Source organism: Hylobates moloch, unplaced genomic scaffold (assembly GCF_009828535.3).
Source record: "Hylobates moloch isolate HMO894 unplaced genomic scaffold, HMol_V3 SCAFFOLD_11, whole genome shotgun sequence".
NCBI lineage: Eukaryota > Metazoa > Chordata > Mammalia > Primates > Hylobatidae > Hylobates > Hylobates moloch.
In genome coordinates this window covers 76,707,861-76,720,449 of record NW_026652286.1, presented here as the reverse complement: position 1 = coordinate 76,720,449, position 12,589 = coordinate 76,707,861, and the positions used below count along the sequence as shown (strand labels likewise).

Sequence of the window (12,589 nt, the reverse complement as noted above, 5' to 3'; positions counted from 1 at the left end):
GGAAGACGTATCTTCGAGGCAGTGATAAATTCTCAGATACGCCTGGGAGCTTCAGCTCTCAACACCAGTTTAGCACCAGAAGTTGGTGGCTGCGTGAAGAAATCCATCACCTAAAATGGTCCTGACATACAGCAGGTGGTCAATAAGATTCTGTTGAATAGATCCTGCCTTGTTGTAGTTAGTGTCTCAAATGGGGAGCAGGAACCATTTCCCTCTACTCCGTGTTCTATATTTTGTGATTCAGTACTGAGTTAAACATTATTTTTAAATATTTTACTCTGCATTTTTTCTAGTTCCTCTAACTGAACTTTCAAGTTCTTTAAAGGTTAATGCTATAATTTAAATTTCTTCATCTCTGCATGATATTGGCCAATGACAAGAGTTTTGAAAAAATACATTAAATTTTTAGTGACGTGTATGAATGCAAAACACTAATACTTTTTGACTGATAGACTAATCGAATCCTTAGACATGACAGGAGTTTGAAAGGCAGAATATGTGAATTAATGTAATTTTAAATTAATTTTCCTCTGCGTCTTAAGGGATCTTTATAGTAAAGCCCTGATAAAGTAAGGTTTCAAAATGGTGATTGATGGTGTAGGGTAAGAATTTAATGGATTTAAGTAGTTGCTTACCTGGAATATGCTTATTTGGTAATTGTCTGCTTTATTTGGACAAGGCATCAATACATTGATTAATGGTAGAAAAATATACCCATAAAAAATACCCCTGCGTGAAGCATAGCCCACATTGCCTCCTAGAGACTTTAACATAAGAGGAAATTATCTGGTCATTTGTATAGTGATGCTCTAAAAATGAGCCTTACTTATTTGAAACATAGAAAAACTGGATTTATAAAAGTCTTCCTCAATAAGAAAAAGCAATCAGAAAACATTCATTGCTGTAGTAAGAGACAAAGCCACTCCAGGTACACGCATCTCAACAGCCTGTTAACTGGGCACTCTGAGGAAGGCACAGAAGGCACAACAAGACTGCAAGCTCCATTTTTTTTCTGATAACAGATCCTTAGAAATTCGAAGATTCTAACAGATGGACCTAGGTGTGGAAAGAAGCTGGGGTTCAAAAGCAAGTTTGATTGTGGCTTTACTTTGAAAATATTTTCATTTTTAGATAACTTGCCAATGATAAAAATTGTGGAATGGTAGCTAGTCTATAATCATAGCCCAGTTCCCACCATATAAATCAGTACCTAACTAAGACAGAATCAGTGAAAATTAACCCAGACTTGCATTGTTTTGTTTTGTTTGTTTTCCTTCTTTCCCTGCCCATCTTTATGTTTGCTCCTCTTCTTTGTTTTCCAGGCTTTTGCAAACTCAGAGAATAACTAGGAATGTTGGCACTGATTAATATAATTGCATACAATTTCCTAGTGAGAATCCCAGATCACTCTCATCACTTAAGTGTTTATTTATGGAATGTTGGATGTCAGAAAATGGCCCTTTTATAACTGACATTCTGAAAGAAACACAATGTTCTCTTAACTAAAATTACAACAGTTAATACCTGCAGTGAAGATGAATTTATACATGCAAACACCGATTTATCTTTTCCTTTTGCAGAACAGATTTCCCCCTAGAAACAAGAAAATTTTTATGACCCAATATTTTAAGAAAGAGGTTAAGATTATATGTTCTGCTTATCTCAAACAACATCCATCTTCTGGTTTAACTGCAGCAGAATCTGTTGCTGGTAATCTTGAAATACATGGCTATCACACCAGTGATTTTCTTTTAGGTAAGATGGTTATTTAAGTGAGCATTAAGTGAAGCCAAGGATTTTTAAAATGGCTTGAGACAGGAAAGGTCTATTTCGTCATGTAGTCTACTTTATCCTCATTTTTAATAGGAAAAAAAAAAAACAGAAAATGATGATTTGTTTGTCCATTTTCAGGTAGTAAATTTCCAAAAGTAGATATTTATAAGTCGTATGTTAGTAACCTGAAATTTAAGAGGAGGATTTTTATTGCAGCATTGGTGATGAACATTTTAGACACATTAAAAGTACATTTACTGACTTGCTTCTTATTTTAAAAATAATCCCCATTACAAAATGTATTCTTTTGTACCAACATATTATTAATTTCATGTCCATTCTTTTTGTTCTTAGTTGGTTACAAGTCTGTCTTCTACCCCTACAAGGTAATAATCACCTTGAAGTCTGAAACTATAACCTACTCATTTCTCTATGTATAAAAATCTGTCTGGTAGCTTATTTTATGTGTATTCAATAAATAATTGTTGTGTATATTCTGAGTCCTGCCTACTCGGTTGTCATTTCTACTGGCATGATTTTGGTAGTTTCCACATAATAAAATTTTGTAAGAATTTTGCAGTTTTTGACCTAGCATTAAAATATGTCAGATAAAGAAGCTACAAAGGAACTTGGCATTTGAAATCAAAAAGCTTTGAATAGGGCAATCTGGTGAGTCAGTCCATGTTTTGTAAATTGTGTGTCAGAATATCTTGGTAGGATATATAAAATATAATTTTAAAAAGAAGTAAGACTAGGAAATGACAAAACATATCCTACTATTTCATTTCAAGAATCCTTTTTGTTTCAGTTATATAGTGATGTATAGAGAGATAGAAATACATATCTGTGTTTATGTGTGTATACTGTGTAAAATTGGGTCACGATATAAAATGTAGTTTGTCAAAAAAATTTAAAATCACTGAGCTTTGAATATTTGAATGTTTCTAATAATTCTGAGCCTCAAATTTTCCATCTGCAAAATGGGCTTAAAAATAATTATTTTTAAGTTTATCCTGAGGATTAAGGGCAGTGATATGCAAAGTACCTTGCATGGTGCCTGATTTATGTAGAAGACAAGCAAAAGATGTAGCCTTTTACCAAAACTAATCCATTTAAAATTTAATTGATTAGGACCTTTTTAAGTATACACAGAATTACATCAAGACTTTAATGAAACTAATTTTTCAAACACTTTTCAATTTGAAAGACTGATTTTTAAAAGTTAATCAATAAGGGCATTGCTTAATTAATTCATTTTGTTTAATAATTTTTCTTTGAGGTCATTGCTTTTCAATTCAGTATAGATGATTTTAATTTATTCATTCTTTCACTCAAATCATGTTTTTAGGATTTGGAATATGGCCAAAGAAACATGAAATTTTTAGGAGAATCCAAATTTTTCCTATGAGGAACAGTTAAAGAATCTGGTGAAAACCTACTGAAGCCTAAAAATGAATATGTGGGCTGATACTCATTTCATATATTAAAAAGTTTATCTCATGCCAGAAAGATTAAATGTGGTCTTGGCAGAAGGAAGAATGAAGACCAACTTACTGGAAGTTATGGGACAGTAGATTTCAGCTTAAAGTAAGAAGCAAATAATTATACCTGACATTTGTCTCAAAACATTATAGCTACCTCAGAAGGGGTGTTCCTCTGAGAAGGTAGGGTGGGTATGGTCAGATTTGGTATCATGTAAACTGTCTCTTATCTTAAAGATTCTGTGGCTAACTTTAATGGGTCAGAGACCCTGAGGAGTCCCATGTGATACATGCAAATAAGACTTTTTTTCATAAATGAACCTTAAAATTGAATTCAGAAGAAGATGCTGAGGATTTTGCATATTTTTGTCAGTGAGAGAATCCATGAATTTATCAGGTCAATTTAAATTTATTCATAAACATTTTGCTTATCCCTGACTTTACTCTGAATGTCTTTTTTCGTTAATTGCATTTGTTTTGAGTTCTTAATTACAAACAAAAGTAGGAAAGAAATCTGTCCATTTGATCATTTTTAGTAGTTCTACTGGGTATAAAACTTTTTGCAAATGTAGACCAGACTGGGAAATGTGAGGATGGGAACACCTATAGAGAAGAAAAATGGGAGGTGAACTGATGGTGGCTGGAAAGGAAGAGGTGACTCTCTTTAGAAAGGGTGATTAGTATTACCAAGAAGCAAAACAAAAAGCATATGGAGATTATAAGGGAGAGTTATTTTTTTCTGTATCCTTTGGGAATGCTTTGTGTGGCTTTATATCTTGTCGGGAAAATAGAATAACTTAACAGATATCCTAGATCATAATGAGGTTTTAGTGCTTGAAAAGTGACCCCTCCCAGGAAAAAAAATTCATAGGTGAGGAATCTCAGTTGTAAAGTAGGTGAACTAATTTGTCTAAGTAATTAAGTGTAATCAAAACATACACGTCTTGATTTTGAATCCACTGTTGTAATACCAGTCTTGATAAATTATTGTCCTGAAACATTTCCCCTGCATCTGATGGCCTCAGGAAGCTGAAACTCTTCTCTCAGGTGCTTTAGCCATGGGTTGTAATTAAGTCTAGGATCTTCCATTTCCCACTGTCAGTTGTAATAAAGAGTAACATTGTCAGAATGGATAATTCTGAATGAGGCCTTAGAGATCTTCTCATTCAAAAGTTTTCAAATGTTATTTTAACAGTGAAGACCTTTGTTCAAACAATATTGACGTAGGACATAGCAGCAGCTTAATGTATAAAGCAGGTTTTTACTTTAAAAAAGAGAGAGAGAGAGATGATCTAGTTGCAATGACTATTAGAGAACCTGGACCACTGCCTGTCCCCACCTCTCACTCCCACCACTGTACAACTTGACTCCCAAGAATTACCATAATTTCTTTTAAAAAAATCTAATTTATTGCGTTTGTTTTGCAGCCAGAGTTTCTTTGAACGCAGGGGAAATAGAAAATTAATGTACCATCCTTGGAGATAAATCCACTTTCTCAAATATGGCAAAAATAGTCTTTAGCTGTGGATTGCAGGGTGACTGCAGGGGATCCAGGGGAAGGGAAGGTGTAAATATGAGGAAATTGGTCTTTATGCTGCCCCAAACAGACATGTATAAGTATTAGTTAACATCACAGTGTAATTGACCTGCCATTTCTAATACCTTTCCCAAAGAAAACAAAACCTGTGAAAATGGGCATATTTCTCTCAATATAAAGAATTATTAGTGCTGATGTGAAATAGTTTTATGTGGTGCCTTGTAAGGTCTGCAGCCATAGCATTTTTCTAGGGAATTCTGCAAAATAGCAGTGATTTGGATAAGCCACCTGTAATCTGATAAGATAGTGTCTCTAAAGGAAAAGCTGGTTTTCTTTTTCATGGATTATCTGGAAATCGGCTGGAGCCTCCAGAACCTTCCCAGGATGCCTTTCAGTGATCTCTGGACAAGGGAAATGGAAGAGGGACCAAGACCAAGGAATCAGGATTGACGTAGTTACCCATCTGAGAACGCAGTCCCAAGGCCAGGTTTAGTTGTTACTGATGTTTTTTAATGATTACATTGCCAGTGAGCTCTTATCATATAATTTCCAGGGACCTGAGGCTCCCTCAAGGTGGTAATATATTTATAACGTGCTTTAATGCTGTTTTCGTCCTGAATCCATGAACGAATGTGTAATTTCCTTGTCGGAAGACTCATCTTGCCCATTTACCATCCTAGAGCATAAGGGCAACTCTCCCTCAGGAAGAAAGTAAGTCTGCGTGCCAGTGGTGCCGATGACCAGCACATTTTTCTTCAAATCGATGGAACATTGATGTCTCCGGAGCATATCTAGGCCTAGAAGCATATCCATGGGTTGATCCTCAAGTATGGAGAAAGAGCACTGTAAGAAATCACCTTCAATTTGAATCTGAGCTAGATGAACACGGCCAATAATTCTCTGTGTGCCCACTCCTTTAGCAACCCCAGCCCACCGTCGGTCCACCAGCCTCATGATGTTACATCGCTCGGCACAAGCCTGGCTCATAATGGTCATCTGGGCGCCCGAGTCAACGAAAGCCTTCAAAGGATACCCATTCACTTTGCAGTTAATGTAGAGCATCGTCACTTGTCCGAAACTCTCGGGGGCCTCTTCTATCGCTATATTCATGTTTTCTTCAATGTTCTGCTGCCGGATTTCCTCTTCTATTTTGGCCTGAGCTTCCCGATCCAGTGGGTCGGCCGCGTAGAGACGAAGCCTCTCTTGCTCTCTCAAGGCCTTTTCCCTTTGCTGCTCCATCAGCACCTGAGAAAAGGTCTCAAGGCTTCCGCTGAGCAGGGCTTCCGCCAAGGGAGGGTTGCGTTCCTTGAGCAGGGATAGATCATGCGGGTTGGAGAGCAGCATGCTGCGGATCAGGGCGGGGCTGCCCAGACCTTGCGGGCCGGCCACCGTCTCTCCTGAGGCCAAGCCATGTGACTGCTGGGCAGCGGGTGTGCGCTGCTGCTGCTGTCCAGGGTGCTGCGGACGGGAGCTGGACGTCCCGGGCACCGCAATGCCGCTGAAGTCTATACGAGGCTGGTTCGGGGCACGCCCTGGAGCCCGAGGTCCCACATAGTCCTTCTGCAGTAAAACCACGATATCGCCATCTTTGAGGCCGTAGGAGCCCAGGGAACAGTGGTCCTCGATGAGGAGTCGCTCCATGTGGATGATCTGGATCTCTTCGGCGGGGACTCTGGACTCCGCCTCGCAGAGGACCTTGAAGTTTCGGAGCTCAAAGTCGGGGCTGACCTGGAGAGAGAAGGTGACCTCGGAGAGGTCCCTCCGCACGCAATACACGGTGATCAGCATGGCGGGGGCCTGGGCGGGCCGGGCGGGCAGAGGGCATGGGCGGCTCACTGGCAGGCTGGGGTGGGCCTGCGTCGTTGGCGCCGCTGCTCCTCAGGACTTGGTATGTCGGGACCCCTCGGGCTCATTCACCTCTCAAAGAGGCGCGGACACTCATCTGTCTAGGGGCTGTCTCCCAGCCTCAGTGCCTGCTGTGTGGCCAGGTAGAGCCTTGAGGTAGCACGTTGTGTTCCAAAGTCCATTTCTAAGTGTGCTGTTTGGAACCTAGAATGCCTACTCCCATGGATACACAATGGCTCAAAGCTGTCAGGTTTCAAAGCCAGCCCTCCAAAGCCTATTTAACATATGATATGAAAGAAATAATTTCAACACATTTTTTTTTTTTTTGAGACAGGGTCTTATCCTGTCACCCAGGCTGGAGTGCAGGTGGCATGATCACAGCTCACTGTAGCCTCGACCTCGTGGGCTCAAGCAGTCCTCCTCTCTCAGACTCCTGAAAAGCTGGAACTACAGGCACAATCTACCATGCCTGGCTAATTGTTGTACTTTTTTTTTTTTTTTTTAATAGAGATGGGGTCTCACTGTGTTGCCCAGGCTGGCTTCCAACTCCTGGGCTCAAGCAATCCACCACACTTCAGCCTCCCAAAGTGCTGGAATTAGAGGTGTGAGCCACCATGCCTAGTTTTTCAACACTTTCTAAACAGCATATTATCATTTGTTTTGTTCATTTTAGAGTTGTATTCTTTGTACTTTTGTTTTTTCCCAAACAGTAAGGATTTGTTTCTTGCATGGCGAGTACCGTTCTATGTGCATAGTAGGAAAGTCAGATTTGGAGCCTGCCCTTGAGGGGTTCACGTTTCTGGAAAGGGATAGACAGGTGAATGGGTAATCACAATACTAAAGGCAAAACCTTTTACAAAGACGTGTTCAGGGTACTGCCTTTAGTATCACCGACAGAACAGAGGATATTTTTCTAAGGAGGAGACAAGCTGGATGTTGAAGGATGAGCATCTTCCAGGTGAAAATTGGTCTCACTCAAAGGAAAGCAGTTTCATGTTACAAAAGCAGGAATTTATGGCAAGGGCTGTTAATTCTAGAGAAAGATGAGACATTTTATGCAATAAAAAAATTGTACTTGACTTTGAGTACCAGGATATGAAGCTGGAAAAAAAATTAGTTGGAGCCAATTTATGAAGTCATATGTGAATCTAAGGAGTTTAAATATTAAATATTATTAATTAGCAAGAATTCCTCCCCCCCCCCAAAAAAAGGAAAAAGAAGTAAGGAAGGAAAGGAAAGGGAAAAGATTTGAAGCAGGTGTTTGTGATTTTTTTTAGAAAATTGACTTAAGGAAGAGGCTTCTTGCGACACATGGAGGACATAATGTGGCAGGAGGGCTAGTCAGGAGGCTTTTCTGGTGGTTCAAAGAGGGAGCTGTTGCTAGAGTGTGGAAACATCAGGAGGCCCAAAGCCAAAGCAGTAGAGAATAAACATGTGTCTTGAGTAAAACGGACAGAATATGCGTACCCCTTGGAGGTGGGGAGTGTAAAAGAAGTGGAATGTGTGGATAACACAGAGGGTCTCTAAAATGGGATATAGGGTAGACGGGCCATTGCCTTGAAGGGAATGAATGAATGAGTGAGATGAACCTTTGAGGTGACCCATTTGACATCAGTTCTGTAGGAAAATGCATTAAGGATGTCATCCTAGAGGCCAATATGCCTCTCTCTGACACTTGGGCACAGCCACCTTCTCCCTACTCTCCCCCACCTCCACTTACACACACACATACAAGGCTGTCATGGTAAGGGTGAAAAGTCCTTCAAGGCAAATGATGATTGGGTAGAAATCCTTGCATGCCAGTTATTTTTCTCTATGTTTAATAAAGTGTTTTGTGGCTGGGCGCAGTGGCTCATGCCTGTAATCCCAGCACTTTGGGAGGCCAAGGCGGGCGGATCAAGAGGTCAGGAGATCGAGACCATCCTGGCTAACACAGTGAAACCCTGTCTGTACTAAAAATACAAAAATTAGCCAGGCGTTGTGGTGGGCGCCTGTAGTCCCAGCTACTCGGGAGGCTGAGGCAGGAGCATGGCATGAACCTGGGAGGTGGAGCTTGCAGTGAGCCGAGATCACGCCACTGCACTCCAGCCTGGGCGACAGAGTGAGACTCCATCTCAAAAAAAAAAAAAAAAAAAAAGTTTTTGCACTGTACAGAGCTCATGTTTCCCTGGCTTGGTACTCCCTGGTGTACCTACTTATGAACCAAGATAGTTGATATCCTCTGCCTAATTTCCCCCTCTTCTTTGAAGTGTTGTTAGAAGGCCTGCACTGTTACACCATTATTCCATTAAGGAGAGAAGGAAGTCACATCAGCCTAAATAATTATTTTTTGACTCCTATTTCTCATGTATTTGTCTCAGATGGAAGACTATGTCTCACTCACTGCTCTAATTATCATAATGTTTCTATACACATATTTGCTTATATTAGAAATGTTGACTGAACGCCCAGTGTATGTGAAGCATGTGCTAAGTTCTAGGGAAACAGACATGAATAATGTTAAATATAGGCTGTATTCTTAAAGGAGCTCACAGTCTAAATTAGAGCACATGCACACACACAAATTGAGGGGTAAAAAATACCACAGTTAGAGCCATGATAGCTCAGGAGAAATTAATAATATCTGAAGAAGAGATGAAGAAGATGGTGAGGGATGTTGGGCAGAGAAGACATCCTGAAAGAACTGGGTTTAGAAAGATGACAACGAGTCAGCCATGTGGGGTGGGCCAGAGTGGAGACACAAAGGCTGAGAAGGAAGATGACCTGACTTAGAGCTTTCAACTGGAAATACAATGTTTCATCATATAAGGATTGTTTTTTAATTTTAAGAAAAAAAAATCTAGCATTGTAATTTTCACCATTTTTACAGATGAATGACCCTTTGACTCAATAATATTATGTTATGGTTCTTTGCACCCTGACAAGTTTATCAGAGATTGCTAGTGGTTTCCCCTGAGTTTGGAAACAATTATCATGTGAGATGTCACATGCAAACTACTCTGCTAAAGAACAGATTGAGAAACCAGTAAGACCTTCATTCAGTGTTCCTTTATCTTTTTTCCCCAAATAACTTTGTACAATTTGTTCTTAAAACCATAGCGAGGAGGATTATAGTGGGGCTTTTGTTTTTTTTAATAGCAAATGAAATTATTTTTGTAGAATAAGCTTCCTTTTGTTTTTCATAAAGCAAAAATTGTGAGTTCACATGAAAAGAAACTAACATCTTTTTTTCTATACCATTGCCTTCATACTGAACATATTTAAATTATATGTGATGTGTTTATCTCACTGTAATTTTTTTGCTTTGGGTGGCATTTTACATTTATGTGTTTTTCAGCATTTTACCTTTTACTGAGAACAGACACTGGAAACCAAAAAGCCTCAAGGTCTGGCCAATGAGCTGTCATCATTTCATAGGTCACAGGATGTCAGGGTTGGCAGGGATCCTTTGGATTCCATAGTCCAGCCACCCATCCACCCCTTATATCTGTTGCAAAACAGCCTGGAATCTGTAAAGGTAAACACAGCCTCCTGTGTTTAGTACTTCTTTGTATACATCATTTGATTCTTTCATTTTACCCAGTATGATTTGTGATTCAAATACCATATGTATAATTCTCCCAACTCAAAATTTTAAATGAAAATCCCTTCTTGACTGTGTAATGAACTTGGAGGTAATTGGAAATATATATAGTATATATTACACACACACACACACACACACACACACACACCCCTAAACTATTATTATACCATAAATCCCTATCATGTAGTCTGTTGAGAAATGGGCTATCTGAATTATTGAGGTGTGTAAATCTAAGTAACTGAGGTTATCAAAACTTATCTTGAGGAATTCTTTGTGAAGTATACTCCCTTACTTTTCTCCCTTAGTAAGTACAATATAAGAATATAATTAAATTTTTTTGATAAGTGAGATTCCTGCAGAGTCTCCAGGCTGTCACTCAGAAATCAATTCTAATTGTATGGCCTAAATGCCAGAAGAGATGGTACTGATTTCATACTAACCAAGTAAATAACCCCAAAGTTATTTTTTTTAGAAGAAATCCACAATACCTTTTGTAATTTGCCTCTTTCTAAAAACTTAATGTAGCAAAAAAAAAAAAAAAAAAAGAAAAAAAAAATCCACGTAACTGATGGTTTCAGTTACGATAGTCAGTTGATATTTAAACTACTATCTCTTGATACACTAAGCAAAATAATTGTCTTTTTAGTGAAAAAAATAGAATACCTACATAAATGTCACTATGTAACATATACAGTAATTAAACTATGCTAAATAAATACATTTGCTTGCTACATTGGGATTTCTTACTTTAAGTTTGTGCTTGTTATTACCTTTAACATGTAATCAAGACTTATTAAGAGAATTAAATCATAACTTGAGATTTTCAGTGCAATTTAGAAAAGATGCAGAATTTTAAAAGCTGTGCCCTTAGGTTAAATAACTATTTTCATAATTCTTTTGTTTGCTTTACAGTAATACAATAAATCATGGCAGAACAGTCATGAATGAATAACATATATTTCTTCAGATATTTATTTATTTATTCATTCATTCATTCATTCATTCATTCATTATTTTTGTTGTTGTTGTTGTATATATCTGTGTTTATTTCTTTTTAATTTATTTTAGGTCCCAGGGTACATGTGCAGGATGTGCAGGTTTGTTACATGGGTAAACATGTGCCATGGTGGTTTGCCACACCTATCAACATATCACCTAGGTATTAAGCCCAGCATGCATTAACTATTTTTCCTCATGCTCTCCCCTGCCCTTGCCCTTCCCCGACAGACCCCAGTGAGTGTTGTTTCCCTCCCTGTGTCCACGTGTTCTCATTGTTCAGCTCCCACTTATAAATGAGAACATGAGGCATTTGGCTTTCTGTTCCTGTATGAGTTTGCTGAGGATAATGGCTTCCATCTTCATCCATGTCCCTGCAAAGGACGTGATCTCATCCTTTTTTATGGCTGCATAGTATTTCATGATGTATATGTACCACATTTCCTTTATCCAGTCTATCATTGTTGGGCATTTGGGTTGACTCCATGTCTTTGTTATTGCGAATAGTGCTGTAATGAACATAGGTGTGCATATATCTTTATAATAGAATGATTTATGTTCCTTGGGGCATATACTCAGTAATGAGATTGCTGGGTCAAATGGTATTTCTGGTTCTGGATCCTTAAGGAATCGCCACACTGCCTTCCACAATGGTTGAACTAATTTAAAGTCCCACCAACAGTGTAAAAGCATTCCTATTTCTCAACAACCTCACCAGCATCTGTTGTTTCCTTGACTTTTTAAAAATCATCATTCTGACTGGTGTTAGATTGTATCTCACTGTGGTTTTGTGTTCCATTTCTTTAATGATCAGTAATGCTTGAGCATTTTTAAATATGTTTTTTGGTTGCATGTGTATCTTCTTTTGAGAAGTGTCTGTTCATGTCCTTTGCCCACTTTTTAATGGGATTGTTTGTTTTTTTCTTGTAAAGGTGTTTAAGTTCCTTTTAGATCCTGGATATTAGACCTTTGTCAGATGTTTAGACTGCAAAATTTTTCTCCCATTCTATGGGTTGTCTATTCCCTCTGTTGATAGTTTATTTTGCTCTGCAGAAGCTCTTTAGCTTAGTTAGATCCCGTTTGCCAATTTTTGCTTTTGTTGCAATTGCTTTTGGAGATTTCATCATAAAATCTTTGTCCGTTCCTATGTCCCGAATAGTATTGCCTAGATTTTCTTCTAGGGTTTTGATAGTTTTGGGTATTACATTTAAGACTTTAATCCATCGTGAGTTAATTTTCATATAAGGTGTAATATAAATTAATGAGTTATGAGAAATGTGTAAATAAAATGTTGTGTTTGCATAGAGGAGGAGGTAGAGTTTATTTGTTTGGGGTAAGGTGGGGTGCAGGGAGTGAGTGGGACTGTCCAGA

General features: G+C 38.6%; 2 protein-coding genes across 4 annotated transcripts in view; one reads left to right on the top strand and one right to left on the bottom strand.

Moving 5' to 3' along the window:
* PDGFD (platelet derived growth factor D) overlaps positions 1-12,589 on the top strand; it is a 265,121-nt gene that overhangs the window by 118,248 nt on the left and 134,284 nt on the right. The window lies entirely within an intron of this gene.
* On the bottom strand, positions 5,280-6,807 carry DDI1 (DNA damage inducible 1 homolog 1). Its single transcript, XM_032167259.2, has one exon. It carries the CDS (start codon positions 6,577-6,579, stop codon positions 5,389-5,391), a length of 1,191 nt encoding a protein of 396 aa, XP_032023150.1. The 5' UTR covers positions 6,580-6,807; the 3' UTR covers positions 5,280-5,388.